The sequence below is a fragment of the Vicugna pacos genome, chromosome 16, assembly GCF_048564905.1.
Source record: "Vicugna pacos chromosome 16, VicPac4, whole genome shotgun sequence".
Lineage (NCBI taxonomy): Eukaryota > Metazoa > Chordata > Mammalia > Artiodactyla > Camelidae > Vicugna > Vicugna pacos.
Window position 1 is genome coordinate 57672656 of NC_133002.1, and position 27809 is coordinate 57700464.

Below are 27809 nucleotides of genomic sequence, written 5' to 3' on the forward strand. Positions count from 1 at the left end.
AAAAGGCTTGTCGGTCTGGCTGAAAACCGACAAAGCAGGAAGGTGTTGGAAGCCACGGAGTAGGGGACCCTCACCAGATAGAGGGGCCACAGGGAGGAGCTCTGACAAGCTGCTGCCTAGCTCCCTCACTCCCACTTTTTCTCTTCTGTTCTTGTTTTGGTTGTACTGGGGACTCACCAGGGAGGGGACCAGGCAGTGAAGCCAGCAGAGCAAGCAGACTGGGGTCAAAGGGTGCCTGCAGTGTGTGCAGAAGGCACGCAGGCCGCAGCAGCAGGGACAAGCTGAGGAAAAGAGGGTGGGTGCCAGGCCTGGCTGCCAAAACCCCTCAAGCCCCCAAGAGGTCCCTGAGCAGGGAGCTGGCCCTGCAGCGCCACCTGGTGACTGGAGGGGAGCTGCAGCTGGAAGGTGACCCCAGGCCCCTAAAGAAGTCGCACATCAACCACTGATCCTGGGTTGCAGGTGTTTTATTTCCAGCCTATTCCCAACCTGGTGACCCTCCACAGTCCAGCAGGAGAGAGGCAGGAGGGAGGAAGATCAGCCTGCACCTGGCACCCATCTCTAACTAAGGTTATCTCCTTGCTGAGAGTCAAATCCACACTGGCAAGAGTGACCTTCTGGCATAAGGAAGTGCTCAGAACCCCCTGGAAAAGAGGCAGCCAAGGCCCCATGCCAGGACCAGCAAATGATGCAGCTGTGGTGCGGAGTCCAGCTCAGTCCCTCTCCCCTGCACAGGACTCCTCCTCTCCGTGCCGGGCCAGGATCTGGGCTCAGCGCCCCAGCAGCCGCAGCATCTCCTGAGGATCCAGCAGCTTCTCCCTGGGCTTCCCAGTGCCCTGGCCCCGGGACACCTCTTCAGCATCCAGCTTCTCCCAGTCCGAGAAAGAGACAGGCCAGACCCCTGAGGCAGAGGGAAGACGAGTCACTGCCTCCACCGCCTCCTCCACTCTAGCCCCGAACACCCAACTCCCAAACAGTGGGAAGGTCCAGGGATACCCCCCCCCTCCCTGGAGCTCACATGGGGCCCAGACCTCGGCTGCTGAGGAGGGCCTTGATGGCTGCATAGCCAGGCCTGGGACCAGACGGAAGCTGCCCGGCCTTCAGGTCCTGCAGCAGAATCTGGCTTGTGAGGAAACTGTCAGTCATGGTGGTAGTGATGACGCCTGTGGGTCCTCGCTTCACCCAGCCACTGCAGTAGAGGCCTGGGAATGGGTAACAAAGGTGTAAATAATGGGGAGTGGGCTGGACACCCTTGGCAAGCCTCAGCCCCCATACAAACTTGCATGTGCATGCATCCATTGACCCCATGGCCTTCCAGCATCCGTCAGTGGGCCCACTGTGGCTGCTGGCCCACTGCTCTCAACTCTTCCCAACCTATTTTTACCATGCCATCCTCCCTTACCCCTCAGTGTCCCTGTAGATCAGTACCTCCCTGTAGGAGCTGAGTCCTGCCCACCTTGCTTCAGCAGGCTCTTAGTAAACATTAACTGAATGAATTAATGACTAGACTGGTATGTGGATACACAATCAGACTGCAAGCTTGCTGATTACAGGGGCTGCTGCCTAATCTCCAATCCCAGAACTAGGCCTAGCTCAGAGCAGGTCTCAGTAAATTGAATGACTTAATAACCAGGCATAGGTGTGGGCATCTCAGCTAGAGTAAGTCCCAGGATGGGGTCCTGGGACATGGCCTGGCTCTCAGTACCTGTCACCAGATGAATGAATGAATGGGAATGACCCCAGGAGACACCAGCCTCCCTGTCCCCCACTGCACCCTCTCACCTGGCACATTCATGACCCGGCCGTCCACATTGGGGATGATGCCAAGTTTGGGGTCGAAGGGCACACTGGGGTCGATGGGGCGGCTCTTATACCCAATGCTGCTTAGCACTAGCCCACAAGGGAGGTCCTCCACATCTCCAGTGGGCACTGCCCGGGTGGCCTCACCGACACCCTGCTGGGGACAGTGTGGGCAATACCAGGCTGTGGGTGGGAACACATAGGAATGGGGGTGTCTTTGGCTAACAGGAGACTCACTTCCAGTCTGGTGACAGCCAGGCGGATGCCTGCCACCTGCCTCCCATCTGCCGAGGGCAGCACCTGCTGCGGACTTCGGAAAAAGCGGAGGCCCCAGGCACGGGAGGCCGATGCCTGGCGGGCAGCCTCCTCCACCCCTGGCTTCTCTGTGGCTGTTCGAAGCAGCAATTCCGTCAGCCGCTTCCTCGGGCGAGGGACCTCTGTCAGCAACACAGAACATCTCAGGGCTGTCTTTGGGTTCCAGCCTTCTCCCCGAACACCCTCCCCCAAGCCCTCTCTGACCTAGACCATCCCCTCTCTAGTGAGCTGGGGGGCCAGGCCAGGGCCCCTCACCCTTGATTCTGTCCTGGAGGCCCAAGAAATCCGCAGGATCCAATATGGGCCGAGTTCCTGGTAACTGAATCATCTCCCGGAGCTCCTTGGGGGTGGGGGTGGGGAGTGGGGGAAGAGATCAGGCCCAGAGCACTGTCCAGCCTCAGCCCACCCCAGAACCCAGCCTAGGTGGGAGATACCAGTACCACCCACCACCACAGAAGGCACTGGACCTTGGGGGGCCCTGCCTGGCTCCCTCTCTTCCACCACAGGCAGCTCTGCCCTGCCACACCTCCTAAGGGCAGACCATCTACTTGGGACCCTGGCCCCTCTCCCTCAGGCCCCAGCACCTTAATAGTGAAGGCCACTTGCAGGGGTCCACGTCGGCCCACTATCCACACCATCTTCACCTGACTCTGTCTCAGTACCCCCAGGGCAGCCTCCGTGATGTCCGTTTTCTGGCACAAAAGGAGGTGCTTAAAGTCAGACAAGGGTGGTGGAAGGGGCCTTTCCATTTGCTGGTGACCCTACCCTGGGCGGCCCAAAACTGCACCACTGCCCCCCCTGGTGGCCAGACGGAACACTGCCGCCAATTCTGCAAATGGCCCCAACTAGTAGCAAACCAGGCCCAGCTCTTCAACAAGTGTTTACTGTTTACCACATGCCAGGCACTGTGCAAGGGGCAGGGAGAGGTGTGTGTGTGTGAATGGTGAGCAAAAGTTACATGCTGCCCACCCTCAGAGAGCTTCTCGTGGAGAGAGATAGACTTACCAAATATTCATTAGCTTTTGGGGGGGGGGGCGGTGATTAGGTTTATTTATTTATTTTAAATGGAGGTGATGGGGATTGAGCCCAGGACCTCATGCATGCTAAGCACACATTCTACCACTGAGCTATACCCTCCCCACCTCAAATATTCATTAATAAGTATAAAATTGCTTTGAAACAGGAGTAGCCAAGTCTATGGGAGGAAGGTGTTACAGGGAAATGGACCTCTTCAGGATGGTCCTGGAAGGCTTCCTGTAGGAAGAGACAACTGAGTCAAGAACTAAAAGTTGAATACAGGTTAACTGGCAGGAGGTGAGCTGAGAATGTTCTGAGTAGGGGGAGTGGTATGCGCACACAGAAGTTTTTTTAAAGGTCTGTGTAGCTGCAGAAAGTGAAGGGAGAAATGGTATGAGACTAGGCTCACAGGCTGCCTTTCAGAAGGCCTCTGCCTGGCACCATGGGAAAAGAGAAGCACTGTGTTCAGCATGGAGGGACGAGGCCCGAACCCTGCAGGCAGCAGCACCCTCTCCTCGGTGTAACCCCTGCTCCACCCCTCCAGCCCCTGACCTATCCACTCACCTCGAGGTGCTCAGGTGGGGTCAGCAGGATCCGGGCCACGTCCAGAGCCACATTCCCCTGCCCCAGAATCACGGCTGTGTCACAGCTCAGGTCTGGTGCCAGCTGGAGGGGAGAGGTCCTGATAGGGTTACCATAGCCTTGGCCCCAGTCAGGCTAATCTCAGCCTCATGCCAGGTCCCCAGCCCTGCCCTCAGGCTCCCCAACACTTGGGCTCTGAGTAGATGGGGTGAACACTCAGGGGGAAACTTCAGCTACCTGAGCTGCAACTAAGGACCCTCTTCCTCCACAAGTGCCCCCTCTTTCCAGAGGCCTCCCCTTCTTTCAGCACGATGTTTTACATTTCCTCTCACTGGGAACCTCCCAGGCCTCCCTCTTTCCCCAGCTATGGCATCCAAAAGCTGCCACTGGCCCTGGCTGAGAAGTGGGGAGGGAAAGGCAGGGGGAGGGCTCCCCGAACTCACCTCCCGGTTCTCGGGAAGCCCGTTGTACCAGCCCACAAAAGCCCGGGCCGAGAATACACCAGGCAGCTCCTCACCAGGGATTTCCAGGGCCTGGTGGTCCTCTGCCCCATAGCTCTGAGGAAAGACCCAGAGACCTCAGCACCAGTTAAGGGGCCAAGCAGCCCCCACCAGGCTCCCAGCAGCCTCCTTCCAGCTCCTCCTCCCAGCTCCTCCTCCATAGCTTCCACCCTGGCCCTCACCCCTGTCTCCCAGCCCTGGCGGCCCCGCCCACCCGGCTGCACTCACCAGCACCACGGCGTGGTAGGCCTCCCGCAGCTCCGGCACAGTCACATCCCTGCCCACCACCACGTTGCCATGGAAGGCACAGCGGTCAGAGCGGGCCGTCTGGGTAAAAGTGTTGATGACATTCTGCCGGGCCCCAGAGTGGGAGGGGTTAGATGATGGGGCAGCTCCGGGGACCATGGCTGTGCCACCCTCACCCCCCAACATCCTAGGTGGTATCCACAGCAGAAGGCCTGGGGTCATTCCGTGCGGCCAGGGAGCCTCCCTTCCCTCCTCACCTTGACCACAGCCTCCAAACTCCTGCTCTGAGGCCAGAGACACCCACCTTCACCTCCGGGTGGTCAGGCGCCACACCAAAGCGCACCAGGCCAAAGGGCACAAGCTGCTTCTCGAAGATGTCCACACAGGCCCGGGGGTGGTGCTGGGGGAGAGGGCGGCAGCTGGTGGTGCTGAGGGTGAGGCTGGGCCCCTACGGGTCCTGCCCTTCCCAGGACAGAGCAGGAGAGCCCAGTTCAGTGGGCTGAGGACACAAGGACCCTCTGCAAGGAGAAAAGCCCCCGTCTTCCTAGAGAGCCAGACAAGAGGAACTGGCAGCACAGAGCCAGGATGGCCGAGGCCAGGCTGCAAGAACTGCCAGCCCAGCGAGACGGGGAGAACCCTGGCCAGCGAAGGAAGGCGGCAGCTTGCCCTCCACTGGAGTTGTATCAGGGGAGCTTCGTCAACTGCTTGGGTCAGGCGTGATACACTGCCCTGCACTAGAACTCCTGGACACTTTGAGAATTGCCCAGCCCATCTGATGCCCTGAGAACCACTCTCTGAAATCCATACCCGCCTTAGCTTTAGTCTCCAAGACCATTCTGTTGGAAAGAGGACCAGCAGGACAGAGAGTTGGGGACACAGCTGGAGCATAAGGCAGGCAAAGGGAGATGGAAGTGGCCCTACTCTTTGTCTTAGAAGAAAGCAATGTCACTCACATGTCAGTCCCACACTGCCTGCTCCTCAGGGCACCTACAAGAGTCGTAGGGAAGGCATGGGTCTGGGCAGACGTGTGGTCTGGCTCTGCCACCAAAAAGCCACATAGCTCTGGCAAGTCCCAGGATCTGCTGGGGCTCAGTCTCTTCCTCTGCAAACTGGGACAGACTCTCTCGGGGTGGCTGCGAATCATCAGGAAGTCAGGATGGTGAGAGACTCTGGGCCACAAGCAGATTCAGAGTCAAGCAGTCGGGACCCCTGTGGATGTCACTGCCCTGCCTTGCACCCCCATCTCGGCTCCTGCCCGATTCAATACTCCCAATGCAATGGACTCAAAGAAAATGAGCTCCTGCCATCTAGCAGGCCTCACACTTACCTCTTTGCCTCCGTCCACATCCCTTCTTCCCTTCTACTCCACTGCCTGCACCCAAGTCCAGGCCCCCATTGCCCACCCACCCGTGCATCGTGTCTCCTGACTCTCCCTACCCGGACCAGCCGCAGGTGGCGCCAGAACCACCTCCCTCCAGCCCCACTGACATGATACCCACAGAAGAACTGCAACTTTGGAGTCAACCACCGCGGGGGCCAACCCTGGCCCTCTGCTATCTGATTCCGTGCTGCCCCTGGAATATTTCTTAAATTCTCTGGGCAACAGCACATTCCTTCTGGTGTGATGCTCAAGATTAAATGAGCAAGGCCTGCACACTGAGCCCCAGGGCCTGACCCGCTGCTGCCATTACCACCGCTGTGGTTGCTGTCGTGTTGTATGACTCAGCCTTGCTAACAAAACTTCCCTGGCTGCCCGGCCATGGGAAAAAGTTTAAACTGCTTAGCCTGGAGGTCAGTACCATGCACAGTTCAATTCTCATCTTATCTTCCCGTCTTTCCTGCTATGGACCCTTCCCACCAGGTCACATGGCCCTCTCCAAGGCCACTTCTACAAGGTTAAACCCGCTGGACCTATTTACTGGTTCTCTCACAAAGCTGGCCTCCTCTTCCAGGAAGCCTCTCCTCCCTAACTCTCGCAGTTCCCTCCAACCCTCTGGTTGCTCTTTTCCAGGCCCCTTTTCCTCTGCCCTCCCCACCCCGCAAAAAAAAAACATTCTCTGAGGTTCTTCCCTGTGGACTTACTGATGGCATTCTACTCTCTCTCCTGCCCAGACCTGTCACCAAGCCTGAGACCCCTGGACAGCTCACCCCAGACACCTGATGTCCATCCAGAAGAGAGCCAGTTCCCCCTCCCCCAAACCTCTCCCCTTCTGCTCCTGGGCTTCCTTCCACCCCATCCACCCAGAGCCCAAGCCAGAATCTGGGGCTCCTCCCTGACTCCCCTCAACTCTGTCCAATCAGACTCCCACCCTCCCCACTGCCACCCCAGCAGCTCCCTACTGCCCTCCCGGCCCCCAGCCCTGCCTCCCCGCCCTGCTGTCTGCCCTGCAGGCAGAGAGAGAGCTCCAGATCAAATATGGGGAGCCTTCAGTCCCTGCCTAAAACACTTCGGTGATGCTAGCCACCTAGAGTGGCAGGCAGCAGACCTCTCCAGGGGTTTGTTTCCAAATGTTGATTCCTGGGCCTCAGCCACAGTCTGATTAGGTATAAACTAGGCCCAGAAATGTGAGTTTTAACAAGTCCCCCAGGGGGCTCGTATAGAGGGAGGAGGGCAGACAGCACCAAGAGAAACTGCGTGAATCCAAGCTGATCAATGACTTCCAAGCCCCCAGGATCTGGGCCCACATCCCTCCTCCAGCCTCTGCAATCACCTCTCCATCCTCACTGCACACGCCTACCTCCCTGAACTCACCTGTCCCCAGACCCGCATTCTCTCTTTCCTCCAGGTCTTGTCCTGAGGTTCTCTGTGCCTGGGGCCCTCTAGCCTCCTATCCACCCATCCCCACCCCATCCGACAGCTCCTTCAGTCCTTCAGACAGCAACCTGAACATCACCTCCTCCAGGCTGAGTTATGCGCCCACTCCTGAACATGCCCCCCGCCCCTACATCAGAGCCCTAGAATTCCATGCAAAGTCTCTTCCCCTCCCTACATTAGACTGTCAGGTCCTTAAGCATGGGGACCACGTCTGTCCTGCTCACACCCGCATTCCCAGCGCAGAGCCTGTGCCTGGAATGTGCTGGTGTCCTGTGATTGATTACTGAATGGCCCACATGGTGCTTATGAGCCGGCTCTGCCGTCGGACTGCCCGTGCTCAGAACGCAGCGCCTTCCCTGCTCAGCGGTGGGGCCTTGGGCAATCTTGCTCAGCCTGTGTCCTCACCCCTGAAGCAACAGTCATGACACATGCTTCACAAGTTGTCTCGAGGATGCGATGAGATGCTGTCCAGACAGTGCCTGACTAAGCTAAGTGCCACTGTCCCAAACGTGTTGCCTACATTCCTGCCACGGGAGCATAGACAATAGCTTGGAGCTCCCAGTGGGCAAGGACCACCTTGTAATTGGTCTCTGGGTCCATCCCCCAGCACCTCCCACAGGAAAAGTGTGTAAAAGTGTTTGCCAGCTGAGTGCAGGCTAGAGCCTCTCTGAGGGCACTGAGAATCCTGCCTGGAAGGTCCAGTCTCCTCCCTCCCCAAATTCAGGCTCAGCTCCCACAGTGCCCCTTACACAAAGCCCTCTCCAGCCCCTATGAGATCCCTGGTCTCCATCCCAGAGCCCAGGGCTGACCTAACACGTGACAATTTGCCCCAGGATGACTCCCCATGCAGGGGAGGCCCTCTCCAGAGCCCAGCCTCCTTCCATGCAACTCAAACACCTTCTCCAGGAAACACTTTCTGTCCGACCCCACCTAACCAGGCTCAGGCTGATCACATCACCACAATCAGCTCTATCACCTCAGTGGCTTGGAAGGCATGCTTAGGTCACTTTTCAGCAGGGTGACCAACTCCTCCTAGTCTCCTCAAGACCATCCCAGTTTTAACACTGAAAGCCTCATGTCCTGGGCAAACTGGGGAGGTGGATCACCCTACCTTTGAAGTATCTGTATATGTGTGTGTATAATTAATATATTCATCCTTTCTCCTATCTCTCCTTAGCAAGGCCACGGTCCTATGTCTTAGTCATCCTAGGTCTCCTGCACCCTCCCCCCCACCCCAACCCATGATTTCCCTCCCCTTCCTTCCCACCAAGATCTGCTGAAGTCTCAAGGGCAACCAGCAGCCTTGGGGCCCTGCCCACCAAGGCCAACACTATAAACCTTGAGACCCTGACCATGGGGGTGGGGTGGAATAGGGAGGTGGAGCCAGCTGAAAGATCAGCATGGCACAGGAAGGGCTGGAGCAACTGGTGAGGAGAGGATGGCGAGGTGCCTAAAGTTACAGAAGCCCTGAGAAGAAGGGTAGCCGCAAGATGTAGAATGTTGGGGACAGAGTGGAGACAGAGGAGAAAGAAGGGAAGATGAGGGGCAGGACAAAATCATCGTGCCGGTGTGCATAAACTCTGTGGAGTACTTGGTCAAGAAGGCATAGCCCACCATCTGCCATGGACCACTGACCATCACCCATGAGGCAAACACACTTCTCCCACAGCTGAGACCCTAGAGTGGGGAGCCCCAGATGTAGGTGACAAAGCAGGTAGGAAGTGTCCCATCTAGATAGGCCAGGAGCCCCTTCTGCATCAGGGATCCAGGAGTGTTTTTCAAACCCAAAGAGGGCGGGGCTTGATCTTAGGATTGGAGCAGCAGATGAATTATGGGAAAGGGAAGCAGGAGGAAGTGGCTTACCTTCAGCAGGTGTTGAGCTGTGTAGAAGCCCGCTGGGCCACTGCCCACCACACAGATCTGAGGAGTCTGCTCCTGGGTGGAGAACTGCTGGCAGAAGCCTGAGGCTGGGGGGACCGGGAAGGAAAGTCAGATCAAGGCTCCCTCCCCAGTCCCAAACCAACTTCAGTGTGGAACAGAAGATAAGCCTCCCAGGCTTCAACCTCATCTGCACCCTCCTTCCCTTCTTCCTCAAAGCTCTGGTGTCTGCAGGGTCCCTTACTTCTTCTGAACCCCCAGAGGCTTTGTCTCCATCCAGAGCTCCCATCTCACCTGTGAACTTACTGTACCACTGAAGATAGTTTACTCAATAATCCCCTTCACCCCTGAGGCTGTCCTACACAGTACTTCCTAATTTTTCTTACCGGGTTCCCTACCTACCCAGCTAGAATACCACATCCTTCCAACAGACTCCAGATCATCCCAGTCTCACCCCTGTAGATCTCCCCACAATGCCCCATTTTACCTCTTCTAGTCCCTCTCTCACCACAAAGCCCGTTTTTGCCCCTCTGGACCCCTGTTTCGCCCCAGACTTCCCTTTTGCCCCACAGGCCTCTGTATCATCCCCATACACTCCTCACACCTGTGGACATTATGGTCTTCCTTTCTCACCTTTGTTGACCCCTGTCTCACCCCAGGAGCCTCGTATCTCACCGCATGGGCCGCCATCTGCCCCTGTACACCACCCCTATCTCATCTGCATGAGTGGACCCCTCCAGTCTCGCCCCTGGTCTCTCCCTCTCCCCTCTCCAGCCCTGCCCCAGCTCGGCCTCGACCCCTGCACTTCGCGCTCGCAGGCGTCCCCGCGCTCTTATCCAGACCTAGAGGTGTCCTGCTCCTACTCGGGGTGCTCCCAGAAGGAGGCGGCCGACTCCGAGACCACGCTGACCAGTGCCACCAGCGCCAGCAGCGCGGAGCCATGCCTAGAAACAGGAACCGGCCAGCAGACCTTATCCCGGAGACTACCCCATGCTCCGCGCCCGCTCCGACCCCGCCCCCGCCCTTCCGACCACGCCCACAATCGGGGGCCCGCCCCCAAATCCCGCCTCCCACGCTCCGGGAAAGCCTTGAGTAGCGACTCCACCCCCAGCCCCAGAAGAATCCCTCCCTCTCGGGCCCACCCACTTCTGCTGAAGACCCGCCCCCCAGGGCTTCCGGGCCGTACGTGACTCAATAAATTTCTCCCCAATCTTCAACGTCTCTCCGATTATCTGGAGCCTAGGGTTGGAAGAGAGCAAATCCCCATTGCTGTTTCAATGCCGCCTGAAAGAGGGAGCCAATTAAAAAGGAGCTTACTTTACTTAGCAGCTCCCTCTCGGAGGCTCTCGACTCTCTCTGATGACGCAAGGCCCCTTTCCGATTCGATGGCGTACCCCACCGCGTCCCAGCCAATCACAAGCCAGGTCCAAGCGAGCCTCCCTGCCCATTGGGTAATAATCACGGAGTCCGGAAGTCTGCAAAAAAGAGTCTCCCGCCAGGACCTTGGCCACCCCTTTCTCCGATGCCGAGCATTATAAAGATTTGGCCCCGGCAAGATGCTGTCCAGGTCAGGCCCGGGAGAATTTTAAACCTTGAAGACCTTGTTGCTTAACCATCCTCCCCTTTACGTAGGTGAGGGAACAGAGGAGGAGCTTCTTGCCCTCTGTACTAAGGACAAAGCTAGATCTCCAAAAAAATCCGTGATGAACAAAATGGATTTTTAAATGACAGGATCTGTGGTCACATCTAACACAATAATTCTGAAGCCACCTTCCCTCCGCCGGCCCCCTCCTCCCTGCCCCCCCCCCCCCCCCCCGTTGTCAAGCACATCCTTGGAGAAGCCTTCCCTGACCCATCCTCTCCCAAGCTGGGTTAGGGCCCCTTTTTGTCCCCTCAACACTCCAGCCCATCACTACTTATTATACTGCTTTATAGCTTTTTAATTATCTTATTTACTGAAGTTGTCAACTGAAAGGAAAATGCACAATGTTGTGAATTAAGTTTTATTCTGGGATCTTACTGAGAACTGTAGCCCAGGAGACAGGCTCTCAGATTACTCCGAGAAACTGCTCCAAAGAGGTAAGGGAGGAGTCAAGATATATATAAACTTTTTTTCTTGCTGGGAAAAACATGAAGTCAAGCATAAAAAGATTACTGCTCATCACATAGAACAGATAACTCGAGTTAATGATTTTAGTGCTTTTCCATATATGGGAAGATGGAAGAATCTAGGATCATTGACATTTTCCCCTTAAATATGTAACTTATCTAGGGGCCTGTATATCCAAATCATTGCAGAATGCTTTCTGTTTTTCCCCATCCTGAATTCCCCTCAGGGAACAGTCGGTGAGTGACTACAGTGACTAATGGCTTGATCCTTGTAGAACTGGAATAGCAGGCAACATTTTTTTCTTTACAAAGTGTAACAAACAGAAAAGCACACAAATTATAAGTACTGTTTGATGGGGGGAGGGTATAGCTCAGTGGTAGAGTGCATGCTTAGCATGCCTGAGGTCCTGGGTTCAATCCCTGGTATCTCCATTTGCTACCTTGATTGTGGTGGTGGTGGTTTCACTGGTATAAACATCTATTAAAATTCATCAAATTGCACATCTGAAATATGTGTAGTTTACTGTACAGGAATCATACCATAATAAAGGTGTTTTTAAAAAAGTAAGTAAGTAAATAGGAAAAGAAAGTACTGTTTGACGAATCATCACAAGATGTAACCATGTGATCACCACACAGATCAATAAATAGAAAATGGCCAGCACCCCCAGGAGTTCCTTGTGCCCCTTCTAGTCACTTCCCCTCCCTGGTACTGAGAAGTAAATACTGCTCTGACTTCTAATAAGCCCCTGTGTTTTGTGCTTGTCCCACTCGACCAGGATTAGGCAAACTATAGTTTGCAGGCCAAATCCTGCCCACTACCTGTTTTTGTACAACCCACAAGTTCACAGTTTATTACATTCTTAAAAAGTTTTTAAACACTGTAAAGAATAATATTCTGTGATGTGAAAATTACATAAAATTTTAAAAATTTTATTGAAAAACAATGATGCTCATTTCTTTACATATTGTCTCTGGCTGTTTTGCACTTTGATGGCACCATTGAGTAGTTGTGACAGAGACTGTATCATCCTCAAAATATTTACTCTCTGGCCTTTGACTGGAAAAGTTTGTAAATTCCTGCACAAGACAACAAGCTCCAGGAGACTGGGGCCCAATTTCATTCACTGTTTTGTTTTTGGTTTGTCAATTTCTGGTGTATGGCATAATGTTTCAGTCATACGTATACATACATGTATTCCTTTTCATATTCTTTTTCATTATAGGTTACTAAAAGATATTGAATATAGTTGCCTGTGCTATACAGTAGAAACTTGTTGTTTATCTGTTTTCCATATAGTAATTAGTATCTGCAGATCTCTAAATCATTCACTCTTACATCCCCAGAGCTTTGCACAGTACGTGGTACATAATGGAAGTTCATTAAGAGTTTGTCTTAATGATCCATTTGTTATCCTCGCACATGGGAGAAAGAGAAGGAGACTCAGGATCAGAAAGCCCTATAGGGCTCCCTACCCAGGGGTAGTATGTCTGGTGGTTAAGAGAAAGGATTCTGGAATCAGACACACTAGGTTTCAATCTTTCTTCCTCCACTTACTAGCTATATGACATTGATAGGTTTAATCTCTCCAAGGCTTATCTTCACAATACATAATGTGAGGGGAAAATAGTACCAACTTCTTGTAAAGATGAAAATTAGATAGCATAGATAAACAAGGGCCACAATTTCTGAACAGGCATTTGCTACCATCATCATCAATGTTATGACCTCTGTCGTGCCTCTGTAAATTAGACCTGAGGTCTCTGCAGCGCCTTGGAAGTGCTTGATTCACTCCTGTCATTTCCCCTCATTTCGCCAGCCCCACTCATTCCCAACTCATATCCTCAGAGAAATCAAGCAACAGAAAATTAAGCCTCAAAGTGATGGAGTGACTTGTTCCTGGGCGCCTGTTGTACAGCCACATCTGGTACCAGGGTGTCCAGCTGCAGTCCATTTCGCACTTGGGCCCAGATCAATAACAGTGAGTCATTTTAGGATGATTTTAATCATTAGCCAGGACTGTGCAATGGGGACTTTTCTGACATTGTATTTTTCATATGGGGAATTAGCAGTTTGATTAATCGCATTCCCAGACCTTAAGGCCATTTTTGAGTTGCTAATGCGTTTCCAAAGAGCAGCAGTAACCTATAGCAAAGCAGGAGGCTGCCAAACCTGCGTCATTCCAAAAGGGCTGCTTGGATCCCAAACTCTGCTCTATCAGTCAACCTCCCAACAGGAAACAGATGGTCTGTTCAAAGGGGCTGATTGAAGAGAGTTTAATGAAGGGGTTTTGTACAGAGGTGTAGCAGGATTAAAGAAATGGTGAAGCACTCCTGGGCAAGCAACAGCCAGAAGCCACTCCCACCCCAGGCCCTGAAAAAGCAAAAGGAGAGAGCTGTTTTGGAAGCAGTGAGAGCTGTAGCTGGAGAGGGTGCCAGACAGCAGCTGTGGGCTTTGGGGAAGGAAGGCACGGTGGAGAAGAGGGGAATGGATCTGGAGACAGGTAGCCAGCACAGCCAACCAAGGCCACACCAGAGATGGGTTTTTCAACAGGACCAGGCTCAGAGAATGCCTTCACCTGCCGTCTGACTCCTCTGCCACCCCCTCTGCTGGCATTTAGCCTCCCCATGGTCAGGGTCAGCGTGCCCTTCGCCTCATCCAAGGACTTCACTGAAAAATAAGGCAATTATGTACTCAGAACAGACTTGCATGTTCTCAACTGGAGATGATTTTTGCCCCACTCCCCAGAGGACATTTGGCAATGTCTGCAGACATTTTTGATTGTCATGACTTGGGCTCCTGGAACCAGGTGGATAGAAGCTGGTCCCAACAACAAAGAAATATCTGGCCAAAATGTGATGATGCTGAGGTGGGAAACCCTGTTTTAAACTAACTGCTCTGGCCTCTTCTCACAGGCTAGGCTCCTTCTCTGTTCCTCCCTCGGCCTCCGGCTGGACCCTTCTTTGTGCCCACTCATCCAGCCCCCAGCCAGGGCAGCTCCCAGCCCCCTCTCAGGTCGGCCCACTTTAGGTTGAGTCTCGATACCATCCCCAGTCCCTCGACCTCATCCTCTGGCTGCAGCACTTACAGTGCCTCACTTCCAGGCTGCAGCGCATCCTTCCATACACAAGCCTAGCCCTCGACTCCCAGCTCTGGTATCTGTACCTTTCCCTGCCCCCCACTCCCTCTTCTCTCTAAGGCCATTCGACCTTCAAACCATGTTCCCATAACCCCCCTCCAGCCTCAGCTACCCTCCCAGTAATTTCTCACTCTCTCAGTGGATAATCCTTCCACTCTTTGTAAACATCGTGGAAGAAAGCAGACTTCCGGAGCTAGCCAAGGTCATGCTCAAAGCTATTTACACCATTTCTGCCCTTGTTTCCCGTGGAGTGCTCTCCCCACAAAACACACACTGCGATCTCCCAGATGCTGTGGATCTGGGGAGCTGCTGGGCCAGTGTCCCGCACAGGCTTCCTGGCTGAAAAACTCGGAAGGTCTGCCAAAGGTAATCTCTCCCTGTGGTCCCTGTGGAGAGGGCTCCCTAGGGGCCAGAACCTCAAAAGGGCACAGGAAGAAGCAGCAGCCAAGTGTGGGGCTCCCGGTGCCATGGAAGCCCTACCCAGGGGGCTGACCCTTCTCTCTCAGCGCCCCCTACTAGCCTTCTCCCTACATAGGGACTCTCCTTAACCCCATCCCTTAGCCCTACCAAGGCTCAGAGCGAGCAGGGGAGAAATCCAGCTGTTTAGTCCTGAGATGAAGTTGATGGAGGTCCAGACTAACCATAATGCCCAGCCACCTTTATTCCTTTCCCCCAGATAGTCCTTGAAACCCAGAAAAGCAAGCAGGGCAGTGATCCCCAGGACCCCTGGCATGAACTCCCCGCCTCGCTGCCCGCCCAGTGCCTCCACATTCCAAGTCCACCACCAGTGGCAGAGCCACACTCACTGGGCAAGGGCCCGTGCCCTCCCGGCCCCAGGGATGACCAGCAGAAGCAGGAGAGCCAGGGTTGGGCCTGGGAGAGAGGGCAGGGTGACTGTGCCAGTCCACGCATCATTGCAGCCCCACCAGCTCTGTGATGGGGGGCGTCTGCACCATGAACTCCTCGTAGCGATTGAGAAACAGCCGGAAGCGAGCCAGGTAGGAGTCCTCGTTGTATGGCAGCTGCTTCTCATGAAGGAACTGGGACACCACTGGCTTCACCTGCCAGAAGATGGGCAGGAGGAGGGGCCGCTGAGCCGGGACTGCGGACAGGTCCCTCCCCATGGAGACCCTTCCTCTTCCCAGCCCCAGCTCCTGTCTGCTTTGTCCCATGATGCTCTAGGGGGGCTGAAGAGCTTGGAGAATTCCTGCCTCCCCATTTCTAGCAGGCAAGGGAAAAGGGGGGACTTCTCCCCAACATCCTCCGCCAGGGCTCCAGACCGTATGACAGTCGTCCTCAGCACAGGGCACTAAACACCATAGCTCCTTTTATCAAACATTTATGGTGTGCCCAACATTTCAGATCCACTTCTTCATTTCATTCTCAAAGCCTGTCAGTGTAAGCACTGCCTAATCCCATTTGACAGGTGAGGAAGCTGAGGCTCAGAGCCATTCAGTTAACTTGTCCAGAGTCGCACTGCTAGTGAGAAACCCAGGTGTCTCTGGTAGGAAACCCACACTGCTGCTTGTACCCTGGGCTGCCCTTTCTGGGAATCTCTGACCAGGCCAGGTGCTCAGAGAACCCTGGAGGAGACTCCCTTTCTGCCCTCAGAGAGTTCCTTCATCTAAGCCCTTCCAGCCTGACCCTCACCTACCTTCAGGCACATGTGGTCAGAGAGCCTGGGGAAGAGGTGATGCTCCACGTGGCAGCTGATGAGGGAGTGCCCAAACGCCCAGTCCAGCACGGGCAGCCGGGGCAGGTTAAGCACTCCCAGGCTCATCATGTGAATCCGTCGGGGCTTCTTGTCCCGGGAGAACATGGGCAGTCCGATGTGCTGTCATAGACACAAGGGTCACGCCAGGCAGCACTGTGCCTCCCCACCTGCCCCAGGCATCCTCACCTAGCGATGGGGGACCTGTGGGTTCTTCTGCCCTCCCTCCTCTGCCCCCGACTCCATCAGGACCCAGTAGAGACATGAGGAGGCTGAGGTTCTCAGCCCATCTCCAAGACGACCCTGTCTGTGCTCTGTGCTGAATCTGTCCCCTCTCTGGGCCTCTCCCCATCCGCACAGTGAGGGGCTTGGCTTGGGTGTCCTTCAGATCCTGTGATACTTTAAAGCCCACGACTGCCCACCACTGTCTCTCACATCCCTGTTCCTTCACTTCATCCTGGAGAGACCCTTCTCTGCTCTCTTTTCAAGTCCTGCTCATGATTCCCTCTCCTGGGCATATAATTTGAAAAGATACATGCACCCCAATGTTCATAGCAGCACTATTCACAACAGTCAAGACATGGAAGCAACCTAAATGTCCACTGACAGATGACTAGCTAAAGATGTGGTACACACACACACACACACACACAGACACACACACACACACACACACACACACAGGAATACTACTCAGCCATGAAAAAGAATAAAATAATGCCATTTGCCACAACATTGATGGACCTGGAGATTGTCATACCAAGTAAGCCAGAAAGAGAAAGAAAAATACCATATGATATCACTTATATGTGGAATCTTTACTAAAAAAGGACACAAATGAACTTATTTACAAAACAGAGACAGACTCACAGACATAGAAAACAAACTTATGGTTACCAGTGGGGGAGGGGGTGGAGAACGATAAATTGGGAGTTCAGGATTTGTAGATACTAACTCCTATAAATAAAATAGATAAACAACAAGGTCCTACTGTATAGCAAAGGGAACTATAATCAATACCTTATAGTGACCTATAATAAAAAAGAATATGAAAAGGAATATATATATGTATAAATGAATCACCATGCTGTACACTAGAAATTAACACATTATAAACCGACTATATCAATTAAAAAGAAATCCTGTTCATGGCTCAAGATCAAGTTTGCACATCCTTGTATATTTTTTTGTTCAGAAAGTATATATAAATGCCTCCTCTTCCAGGCACTGTCCTAGGTCTAGAGGATGTGGATGTGAACGGGAGCTTCCACTCTAGCAGGACAAACAGATGGGCCACAGATGGGATTAAGTCATTGATGGCTATGCAGTAAGTGCTGGGATGGTCGCATGCAGGATGCTGTAAACTGGGGTCTTCACTGGTCCTATGGAAATGGCCCCAGAACTGAGCTGGCCTCCCGTGAGGACCTCCTGTCTCCAGCTCCTCTCAGCATGTGCGCTGGGACCTCTGCCATGCACTTGTTTCACTTCCCTTGGGCTTATCACAGTGAAAACCCTGACAGTAGGAGCTGGGGTCCTATTCACTTGTGTCCCCACAGAGCTTAATCAACTGACCTGTGCAGAGGTTTCTAATAAATCTCCAGTCCATGTGTGAACAGCAGCCAGTGTGGAAGAGAAGCAAACTCCTTACCTGGGACCAAAACTCTCTGTGATGACCCACAGAGAGAAGGGCAGAGGGGTGGGTGGGAGGCGAGGGGATGCTTCCTCAGGTGGCCTCTCTCCCCCCAAAACCTAGAGTCCAGCCTGCGGCCAGGCACCCTGGAGAATGGTCCCCGCATCCCCCATCACCAAGCTGAGGGTAGAGGAGGCCTCACCTGGAAGATGTTGACGTGGAGGTAAGGGTGGGCCAGCAGGGACCTGGTGATGAACATGCAGACCAGGGCCGAGCCGGGGCTCTGGAAGCCAGACACGTTCAGGAGCAGCCAGTAGTGAGAATAAAGGCCCAGGAAAATCAGGCCCAGCGTCCGCAGGGCCGTCCTGAGCTCCACCTCTCTCAGCCGCTCTGCCAGAGGAGGCAAGAAACAGGGTGAGGCCCGGCCAGGCTCCAATCCAACATAAGCTGGCTCCCTGGTGGCTCAATGGTGTGAACTAGGGTGACCTAGGTGTTCAGTCCATCCACACACATCCCTGAAAAGTAGATTTTCCCATTTTATGGATGAGAAAATGGCATTCAGCAACCCGACCAAGGCCACTCTGATAGTAAGTGGTGGCCTGGGGCTTGAACCCCAGTCTGGCGGACCCGTGGCCCCTGCTTCTTCCACCGTATGATATTGCTCCTGTGATATTAAAAGTCATAACATGCACTAGAGTGTGAGGCATTTACAAAGCATTTTCCAGCTATGACCTCAGGATGCTTTCACATCATCCTTGAGGAGCAGGTAAGAACCTAAGGCTCAGAGAGGCTAAGTTACCTGCCTGTGGTCACCAGCCAGTAAGTGGCAGAGCCAGACTTGGCCCCAGGTCCAAGGTTCTTTCCACCCTGCCTAGTTGTCTCAAAAAGTTGCTGTCTGGTCTTAACTCAGGGCTCCTCACTTCCTCCATGAAGCCTCTGTGAAGCCAGGAGAGGAAGGAAGGATAGAGGGGGCCAGGTATCTGGGGGGCATGGCCCTGGCCTACTCACCGACAGCCACCAGCGGTGTTATGATGGGGATCAAGAGAGGAGCGAGGAACATGTAGACGTAGCGGTTGAGGCAGGGCAGCCTCCACGTGCTGGAGTCCCCCAGGCCCAGCACGTTGGTGTAGCCATGGTGCATTTTGACGTGCCCATACTTGGCGTACTCTGCAGTGAAGGATGTGCACACCTAGAGGAGGGAGTCAGAAAGGGCGCTGGGGTCCATGTCAGGCAGAGGCGACCAAAGAGGACCTCTGGAGCCTTGAGAACACCCTCCTTCCCCAGACCCCTGCATTTCTGGGGCCTTACTGCCTTACACCCCCAGCTCATCAGACTTGACCATCAACTCTCTGGTATCCATGACCACCGTGTGGCAGCCGATCAAACCAACTTCATCCACTTGGCATGGTGCTGCAAAGCATTTCGGGGCAGGAGGCCAGCCCTGCTGATTGCAGCCCGCAAGCCTGAGAGGGCTGTCAGAGGACTGGATGCACTGCAGGTGAAGCTCTTGGCATCCGACGGCAATTATTTTGTGCAAGTTTATCTAGGAAATATCTGTACCTTCTTAACACTGCTTTGTATTCTGACCCCATAGCAGTGAGGGGAGGGGGACAGGAGCAGTCTGGGGGCGAAGGGAGGCCATCTCCTGAAATGTCCACAAGGGTGGCAGTCAGGTTGAGGGTGCCCTGGTGGGGGGCCGAGAGTGACCATTTTCCCAGGGGTGACTCTTCTCTGACGTGACCCCATGTGGGATTCTCTGGAGCTGGAAGTGAGCAGCAGTAGCTTTCTGACTCCAAGAAGAGCAGTCATTCTGAATGCACAAGAGGTGCTAAGGTGTTTCTTATACAGATGTATGCAAATGAACATGCAGATATCAGCCTCTTCCCATGTTTTATCCATGCCAGAAGATTTTGCTAATTTTATTGAAGACGCTGCCTGCCTATTTCCAGGAGAACATGAAGCCAATGCCAGTCACCGTGAGCCCCAGAAAGACAGCAGAACACATGCGGTTGAGTGCTTATCATTCCGCACTTTACACATGTGACTTTGTTAATATTCCAAGCCGAGGGAGTCAGTGATGTTATTATTCACAGTTGACAGAAGCAGAAACTGAGACAGAGGCCATGTGACCACCCCAGGGCACTCAGCTAAGTCGGTGGCAGAGGTGGGACTGGAACCCAGGTTCCATCCAAGATAAGCCATAAGACCCCTAGGGTGAGCCACCAGCTACAACAGAGCACAAACCCAGGCTTGGGGCCCAGGCAGCAGAAGCAAAACCAGGAGAAGACAGATAAGGAACGACATTGTCTTCATACCATCTGCAAAGACTTTCTCACTTGGAATGAAATGAAACCGAAACGTAGCCAGAAGCTCTATCCATAGGGCGCTGGGGAGCACGTCACAACGGCAGTCCTACCACAGACACGGAAAATGTGTCAAACGAGTACTATGCGGGCCCCTCTGAAGGGGAGGGCATGAAAGGAAAGGCTGGTTCAATGACTGCGTGGCTTTGGAGTCCACAAAATCAGGAGGCGCTTTGCTCTCAGATGATGTAAGACCGGGGAGGGATGGGCTTGTTCTCTGTTTCTGAAACCTCGCAGACAGATGGAACCTGAGGGAGGCTGCAGAGGCCGGGCAGGTAAACTGTCAAAGTGATGTCTTTTCCAGGCCCAATGATCTCGAAGGATTTGCTGCTTAAGAGGGTCAGGCAGTTGGGTTGGTTCAACACAGGGGCCGCAGCCGGGGTCTGCTAGGAGGCCTGCCTGCCTCTGCCCAAAGCCTAGAAGTGTGTGTTTTGAATCTCGTGGTCCTGTAACTGGAAGAAGCGACTGTTTTTAACTGCTCCCTCCATGCACTTCTGCTCCAAGGACCCACCCTATCTGCACAGCGTCCTTCTTCAAGAAACATCAGCTGAATGCAGCGATCTGCTTAGGGTCAAAGTTGCCCTTCCTTTTGTCCCAAGCTCTCCATCCCCTCTCAGAGCAGCAGCTGACCACACTTTGAGTAGCAAAGCCAGAAATGACCAGGGGCCTGAACCTGACCAAGCTCGGTAGGAACTCAACCCTTGGGGACCTGGTGGGGCTCTCTGCCGCACGCCCAGTTGAGGATGGGGCAGGGACAGGGTGGAGGGGACAAGCCACCTGTGTGGTATGTAATACATGGTTTGTGACTCAGAACATGCTTCCCAAATCTGCATGCAATCTGCCTTTTTATATGAATAAGAACAGACCTGAGGCTGTTTCTGTGACACTGGACCTCTCCCTCCCATCTAGATGCCTTTTCCAGAGCGGGAGGGAAAGCGGTGGGTTTGGGAGAAGGGGCGACTGGACACTAATTGTGGCCTGGCTCATGGGATCCCACCACCCAGAGGGCAGGGGGATGTGGCCACGCGCTGCGGGGGCAGTCCTGCTGTGAAGGATTATTTACAGGTCTCACCCAAGAGGATCTCACATCCAGACCCAGAGAAAGTTCCAGAAGCTTCTTGATATCACCACCTTCTGTGCCCTTCAGGGAAACTTAAGAGCCCCCATCCCTTAGCTGCACTCAGGTTTTGCAAATAGGCAGTGTGTGTGTGGGCAGATGTCTGCAGTTCCTCTTGACATCTTATTTCTGCTAAAATCAGGGGCCCCGGCTCTCATTTGTTCATTCATCCCTTCATTCAGTTGTCTGTTCGCGTCAGCATCCTCAGACCTCCACCAACTGCCACAGGTAGTTATCCCAGCTGGTAACTTATTTTTTGAACAGGTGGTATGTTCACATAACTCAAAAAGCTCACAGTGACGAGTCTTCTTCCTACCTCACCCCCGGCTGCCCTATTTTCCTCTTGGGAGGTGAGGGAGGCCCTCAATCTCTTACATGTCCCCTAGTATTTTCCCCTTTCAGTTTATTTATTATGAGATTATGATACACCATTGGGTTTTACACAGGTGACCTGACTGGATTGGAAGGGGAGGGGCAGGACAAGGCAGGTGACGGGTGGGAGGCTGCAGGTGAGGGACGTGGCGAGAGGTGAGGACAGGAAGGGCAGGGATGGGGGCGGGGCACAGCGGGGCCACTCCAGAGAGGGCGACAGGAGAAGAGGGCTTCAGGCGTGGAGAGGAGGAGAAAGAGGGACTGTGGCTCATCCCAGCTCCCATTCCTCTCTCCAGACCCTCTCCCACTGACACCAGGGCTGAGCAGCCCCTTCACGCGGGCTTCAGAGTCGGCAGGAGGGGTCCCTGAGGCTCTGCAGTCCTCAGCGTTGGGTTTGTCAGATAAAGTATAGGACACCCAGATACATTAGTTTTGGACAAAACAACCAGTCCTTGTTTGTAGACCTATATCCCAAATATTGCCTGCATTCATTTATCTGAAGTTCAGACTTCACTGTGCATCCTGTATTTTTATTGGCTGCATCTGACAGCACACAATTCTCCAAGGGCGAGTCCTTGGGTACCACGCGGGTTCTCCCGCAGGCTCCATGGGATATGGCAATGTTAGCACCTTTGGGTAAGAGAGGGGCCGTGGTGAAGGAGGAGCCCGAGCCCCTCGTTAGGCTGGATGTAGTGGGCGCTGATCCTACATCCACAAAATTCTCTCCCCTTTCAGCCCTTGTCCTGGGAAACTCCCAGCTCCTCTGCTTGGCACACAGGCCTCCTCATCCCATTTGCTCCAGAGTCCCTGTTAGATTCTAGCAACCCCAGATTTCTGCGGGTCTCTCAAGAACCATGCTGTTTCCCATATCCACGCCTTTGTCTGTGTGTCTGCTCAGCCTGAACCCACCTTCCGGCTTCTGGGCCTGGCCAGTGTCTCCTCCAGACACTGTCGCCGGGGGTTCTCAGCACTGGCACTATTGACATTTGGGGCGGGGTCATCCTATGTTCTGGAGGGCCGTCCTGTGCATTGTAGGATGTTTACCAGCGTTCCTGGCCTCTATCTGCTAGCACATCCGCACACAGACACCGACACAGCCCAGTTGTGACAGCCACAAACGTCTGCAGACATTACCCGTGTCCCCATCACGTGCTCTCCTCTCTGTGCTCTCACAGCCTTCACATCACCTGGTTGATGCTGCTGCCACATTCTGCCTGCCCTGGTCCTGTGCTGCGAACCAGCTGTGCAGCCTGGGGCAAGTGATTTAACCTCCCCAACCAGTGTTTCCTCATCTACAGAGTAAAAGTGATATTTAATAGCTTCCACCTCATAGGGAGGCGTGACTATTAGATGAGATAATTTAGGTAAAGTACACACTAAGCACCCAATAAGGGTCAGCTGGTGTAATTAGGAGGTTTGTTATTTTCATGTCATATGTGTGTGTCTGTTTCCCCACTGGACTCTGAGCCCTTGGGGAACTGAAAGAGGGTCTGGTTCACTGTGTGTCCCCAGCACCTGGCAGAGGGCTTGCCTGGGAGCAGAGGGTCAGTGATGTTGAGTGTACTGCTCAGCCATCCAGTCATCGCCCACGCAGCGCCTCGACCCACAGTCTCAGCCCCCGAAGCTCCCCATCAAACCAAGCCTCCCTCCATGTCTCGTCTCCCAGCTGGGCAGCAACTGCGCCCCTCCAAGCAACCCTACCCTTTTCTCTCCAAGCCCCTTCCCCTGGGCCACTTATCAGACTCAATGCTGCCACCTACAGACCAGCACCTGATACTGCCCCAGGGTCCCCCACCTCTAGGGGGCGATGTAACACACCCGGAGCCAGGCTTCTAGAGACCCACAGGAGTGGGACTCGCCATGAGACCCCTTAAAAGTACATTTTATAAATCTGCACATGTGATAAAATTGCGCGCACACACACGTGCACACACCAATGTCAATGTCTAACTATTGGAAGAAATGGGGTGAAGGGTCCACTGGACCTCTCTGTTCTATTTTTGCAATGTCCTGTGAATTTACACTATTATATAATTATTTCAAAAATTAAAAAACTTTTTTACAAAAGTATATTTTGTATTGCAGATAAAAATCATAGTGGAGCAACACTCAGATTACCGCCCCTCGAGGTTCGTGTGGGGACTAGCAGAAAGAAGATCAGAGACAGCCCTGAGGATAATAGTAGCCACACTGAATTCGTGGGAAGAGAATGTTCCAGAATTATGGTCAGGCTGGGGGTTCTGAGCTCTGTTTCCACCACCACCACCACATGGGACTGGATGAAGGTTCCCCTGGGCGTCATCCCTCCCCCAGGGCACAGCCAGCCTCTGCTCTCTTTAGACCAGCTGTGACTCCACCCCCGTAGCACAAAGCTGACTTTAGAAAGAGGGTTTGAAGTTGAGACACAATAGAGCTTAGCAACTGGCATGGCCTGTTCCCTCCCACTCGGGAACATCTTGATTGTGAGTGACTTGCAGGGGAGTTCCTAAAGCCCTCTTGACTGCAGGAGTTAACACTCCCCAAGCTTCAGGACATAAACTGTAAACCATGGTGGCTCTGCCTGCCCCAGCCTGCCCCCCACATTCCTATAGCCCTTTGCTGGCAGTCCCCAGGAATATACCTGGTAGTCCCCATGACAGAGGCCAGCACAGGGAGGGACAGACCAGGGTAATGAGTGGGCAGGGTAGAAGGTCAGAGGTACGCTACTTGGGGGAATGGAACATTCTAGTGTAGACTGGAAATGGGTCTTTAGAGGGAAGTTCACCGTGGAATGGGAGGGGTGTATGACTTTGGATACCTTAGCAGAGAAACAACAATAACCTGGATGTCAGCCGCCCCCTCCATCCTGCCCGCCCCTCCGCTCAGATCCAGTGGGTCAGAGAGAGTGAGGTCCTGTCTCACCCCCAGCTCTTGCCAGCGACCTTGAGGATAAATCCGGCAAAAGCTGGGGTGTCCCAGGAAAGCCAGTGACACTCAGCAGACCCCTGAGGTTGCAACTAGAGGACGAGATTCTTCTCTAGTGATGGTGCTACCTGAGGGTCATGGTTGGGGGAGAGGAGGACTAACAAGGGACAACAGGACTGGGCACAGGGGGAGGGTCAGGGATCCAGGAGTCCCAGGTTGTCCACTGAGCTCCTGAGATCCTGGGCAGCGAAAACTGGTACTTTGTGTGATGCAGAGGGCAGATGGTTATCCGGGGCCTCAGCAAACAGCCCCCTCACCACACACACACACACACACACACACACAGCTCCATCAAGCTTTGTATAACTTGGTCGACCTTTCAGTTTAAAAATAAACAATACTAACAAATAACAACAAAAACTACCAACCCTTCCCCTGCAGCTGAGTTCCCTCTGGGGAAAGAACCAGGGAAGCTCACCCCCGCAAGCATCAGAGTCAGGCCTGGGCCCTGAGTTAAGATCTACGACGTCTCATTCAAAACACACACCGGCTTCCTGAGAGAGGCTGCGTTACTACTCTCATGTATTAGATGGGAAACTAACCCTTAGATGCGGAATGAAGTAACTTGCCCAAGGTCAGGCAGCCAGTGTGTCCAAAGACTGTGTCCCCAACACTGTCCCCTGCCCGGCCGATAGGACCAAAGACTCCACTCGCCCCACTGATACCAGCGGGCTGAAGAGACAGAGCCACCCTCTCCTTCACACAGGGAACTGAGTCTTCCCTGGAGTGGAGCCGGAGTCGTACCCTAGGGGACAGAAAAACAGAGGCCTTCCACTCAGGTTAGCCTGCTGACAGACCATATGTGACCTTCCCTGCGGACTGCGGTATACCAGCCAGTGTCACTATGCGGAGGTGGGAGCCAAGCCTCCCCCTCTAGGTTATGACCCTCCATCAGCCAGCTTTTCCCTGGACCTTGTCCCCCTACGTCACCTGCAGGGTCACCGTCAACAAATATTGAGCTCAGCCTTGTGCCAGGAGCTAAAGAGGTAAAGAGGCAAAGATGAGGCCACTGCCCCGGGGTTCATGAGGACAAGACAATGCACAGCCACCAGGCTACCTGGGCCCCTCAGGGTGGGTGGGTCGTGCTCTGTGGCTCTATGGGGGGCTCTCTAGCTGAAGGGGGGCACCTGGGGAGACTTCTCAGTGGGAAGCTCAGCCCCAGAAGAGATCCTGTGTTCCCCAGGAGTCTAGGCCCAGAGTATCAGATCCAGCTGGGGAACTTGGTAAACACAGTGGCCGGGCCCTTCTCCTCCAACAAGCCTGAGCCTCCAGCCATTCAGCTGCACACAGAAGTTCAAGAACCACTGGGCCATCTCTGCACAGTGGGATCCCCCGAAGTCAGATCATCCAGAACCCACAACGCCTCTTCATTCTCAGCTGCCCCCCAGGCTCCTGGCACTCAGCACAGCTTTGACAAATCTTAACAGAGCTCACCCTCCTCTCTTGTGTCCCCACGTGACTGCACAACACTGCCCAGTTTCTCCCCTGCCCGGAATGACAAACCTGGGGGGCATCTGACTCTGACTCCTGGGTTCGGGCTATGCCTTAGCATTTGGCTGGGACAGCGCCCAGGGTCCCTGGGAAGGAGGGCTTCTGGAAATGGGCCCTGAGGATCAGGAACCTGTTGGTTCCTCTTGTCCTTAGCACTTTAGAAACATGTGCGGGTGGGAGAGGTGGGCATGAGATGGCCAACAGGACCTCTTGTGGGTGCTGGGGAGTTGAGAGTGTGCTGTATAAGAAGTGGTTCCTCTCTCCCAACTGATGTGGTATAATTTTATCAAATGTCGTGTGTGTGTGTGTGTGTGTGTGTGTGTGTAGTTAAGTAAAATTGTATAAAATTATATAAATTTATTAAAAATTAATAATTGAGTTCATCGATCATGGTAACCAGTCCTCAGCAGCAAAGGGCTGTTTCTGGTACCACCTTTCATATTTGTTCATAAGGGATATGGGCGGCCATGGGAGGGGCTGCTTGGCAGGGAGGAAGGGAGGACTCAGAGGAACTGAGAGGCCTGAGGCCAGTCCAGAGAGAAACACGACCTGGCCAGAAACCTCTGCCTTCCTGACAGAACAATGAGGTTGCCCACGCAGTACCAGCAGCTGCTCCTACCCTGTCCAGCCCCAGGCTCACCTCCACGAAGAAGAGCGCCCAGATCTTGCTCCAGCGTTTGGACTCGGTGAGGGCACCATGAGTGGCCAGGTGGCTGCCCTTGACAGTGAGCGTGTAGTGGCACACACCCAGGATGGTGATGCCCAGGGCAAAGACCGGAAGATTGTTGGAGCGCAGGCACAGGAACCCTGGCGGAGAAGGGTGAGTTGGGATTGGGGGTGGGGCGGGCGGTAAGGGCAGGGTCTTTTTTTGGCTCAGGGCCCAAACACCGCAGCCTCTATCCCTGGGAGCCCAGCCAATGTGGGCCCAGCCCTGCGAGCCGCCATAGAGACAGTGGCGAGGCAGGTCCCACGATGGCCTGAGGGGGATGGGTTGCCTCTCCCTACAGTATTCGGGACAAAACAGAGCCCCACTGACTCACCAAGGAGATGCTGGGAGTCTTGATTCTGCACTCCAGCCAGAGGAGTGATGGGGCCAGAGCATAGGGGGTGGTCCAGACCAGGGGAGGTCCAGGGAAAACTCTCATCCTCCCTCTCACTCCCCTCGTCCAGTCCTTCGTGTTCCCGCGGATCACCCTCCCCCTCCACAAGCCACCTTGTCCCTCCTGGCCTCTCCCTGACTCCTCTTAATTTTCTCCTTCACCGCCATTCATGCCATCAGGGCTTCTCTGGGGACACAAGGCAGGACACCCCAACCAGACTTTCGGGGTTGGAGTGTGACCCTCTGCCCTAGAGTCCCAGGCACGTGCCGTCTACCCTACCCTGTCGCCTCCCACCCTGTCCGTCACCCTCCCCCGCACCCACCGTCCCACCGTCTCTCACCGTCTCTCACCCCAGCCCGGGCCCCTTATCGTCCTGTCCCTGTGTCCCTCACCGGGCGGCAAGGCAAGGAGGCTGAGCGCGAGGATGGCGCAGTCCACGCCATGGCGCTCCCACCACGAGCTCGCCCTCACCACGTCCTGGACCCTCGCCTCCAGTTCGCCCAGCAGCGCCTCGGCGCCGCCGCTCCCCCGGGGCGCTCCGGCCGCGGGCTCCATGGGCTCCGTGGGCTCCAGGCGCCGGGCCGGGCGCGGGCGGAGGACGGGGAAGACCGGCAGCGTCTGCGGCGCCGGGCGAGGCGCGCGGCGCGAGCGGGGGCGGGCCG

The 27809-nt window shown here is 54.3% G+C and overlaps 2 protein-coding genes across 5 annotated transcripts; both read right to left on the bottom strand.

Moving 5' to 3' along the window:
- Nucleotides 1-446: 446 nt before the first annotated feature.
- On the bottom strand, nt 447-10175 carry FDXR (ferredoxin reductase). Of its 4 annotated transcripts, none has more exons than XM_072939536.1 (12): nt 9993-10175; nt 9136-9239; nt 4762-4857; nt 4440-4562; nt 4155-4268; nt 3694-3795; nt 2697-2804; nt 2368-2452; nt 2035-2234; nt 1780-1951; nt 1029-1199; nt 447-898 (listed from the first exon to the last, which is right to left on the bottom strand). In XM_072939536.1, the coding sequence occupies exons 1-12, from the start codon at nt 10090-10092 to the stop codon at nt 768-770; spliced, it is 1506 nt and encodes a 501-aa protein (XP_072795637.1). In that variant the 5' UTR covers nt 10093-10175; the 3' UTR covers nt 447-767. The 4 variants fall into 4 exon arrangements, with proteins under 4 accessions (XP_072795637.1, XP_072795636.1, XP_072795635.1 ...); XM_072939535.1 differs by having other exon boundaries at nt 1780-1954; XM_072939534.1 differs by having other exon boundaries at nt 2697-2822.
- A 3642-nt stretch (nt 10176-13817) lies between these two features.
- On the bottom strand, nt 13818-27806 carry FADS6 (fatty acid desaturase 6). The gene is made up of 6 exons (XM_015235083.2): nt 27540-27806; nt 26688-26854; nt 18749-18929; nt 17943-18130; nt 16054-16233; nt 13818-15460 (listed from the first exon to the last, which is right to left on the bottom strand). Exons 1-6 carry the CDS (start codon nt 27700-27702, stop codon nt 15311-15313), a joined length of 1029 nt encoding a protein of 342 aa, XP_015090569.2. The 5' UTR covers nt 27703-27806; the 3' UTR covers nt 13818-15310.
- Between the last annotated feature and the right edge of the window lie 3 nt (nt 27807-27809).

Coding starts and splice junctions, on each gene's coding strand:
- FADS6 (XM_015235083.2), bottom strand. CDS start 27,702: ATGGAGCCCGCGGCCGGAGCGCCCCGGGGGAGCGGCGGCGCCGAGGCG. Junction 16,234..17,942: donor TCCACGTCAACATCTTCCAG/GTGAGGCCTCCT, acceptor TGTCTATGACAG/CACATCGGACTGCCCATGTT. Junction 15,461..16,053: donor CTGACCACATGTGCCTGAAG/GTAGGTGAGGGT, acceptor ATCTTCTGGCAG/GTGAAGCCAGTGGTGTCCCA.
- FDXR (XM_072939533.1), bottom strand. CDS start 10,092: ATGGCTCCGCGCTGCTGGCGCTGGTGGCACTGGTCAGCGTGGTCTCGG. Junction 9,240..9,992: donor TAGGAGCAGGACACCTCTAG/GTCTGGATAAGA, acceptor CGGTCCCCCCAG/CCTCAGGCTTCTGCCAGCAG. Junction 4,858..9,135: donor CAGCTCAACACCTGCTGAAG/GTAAGCCACTTC, acceptor CCTCTCCCCCAG/CACCACCCCCGGGCCTGTGT.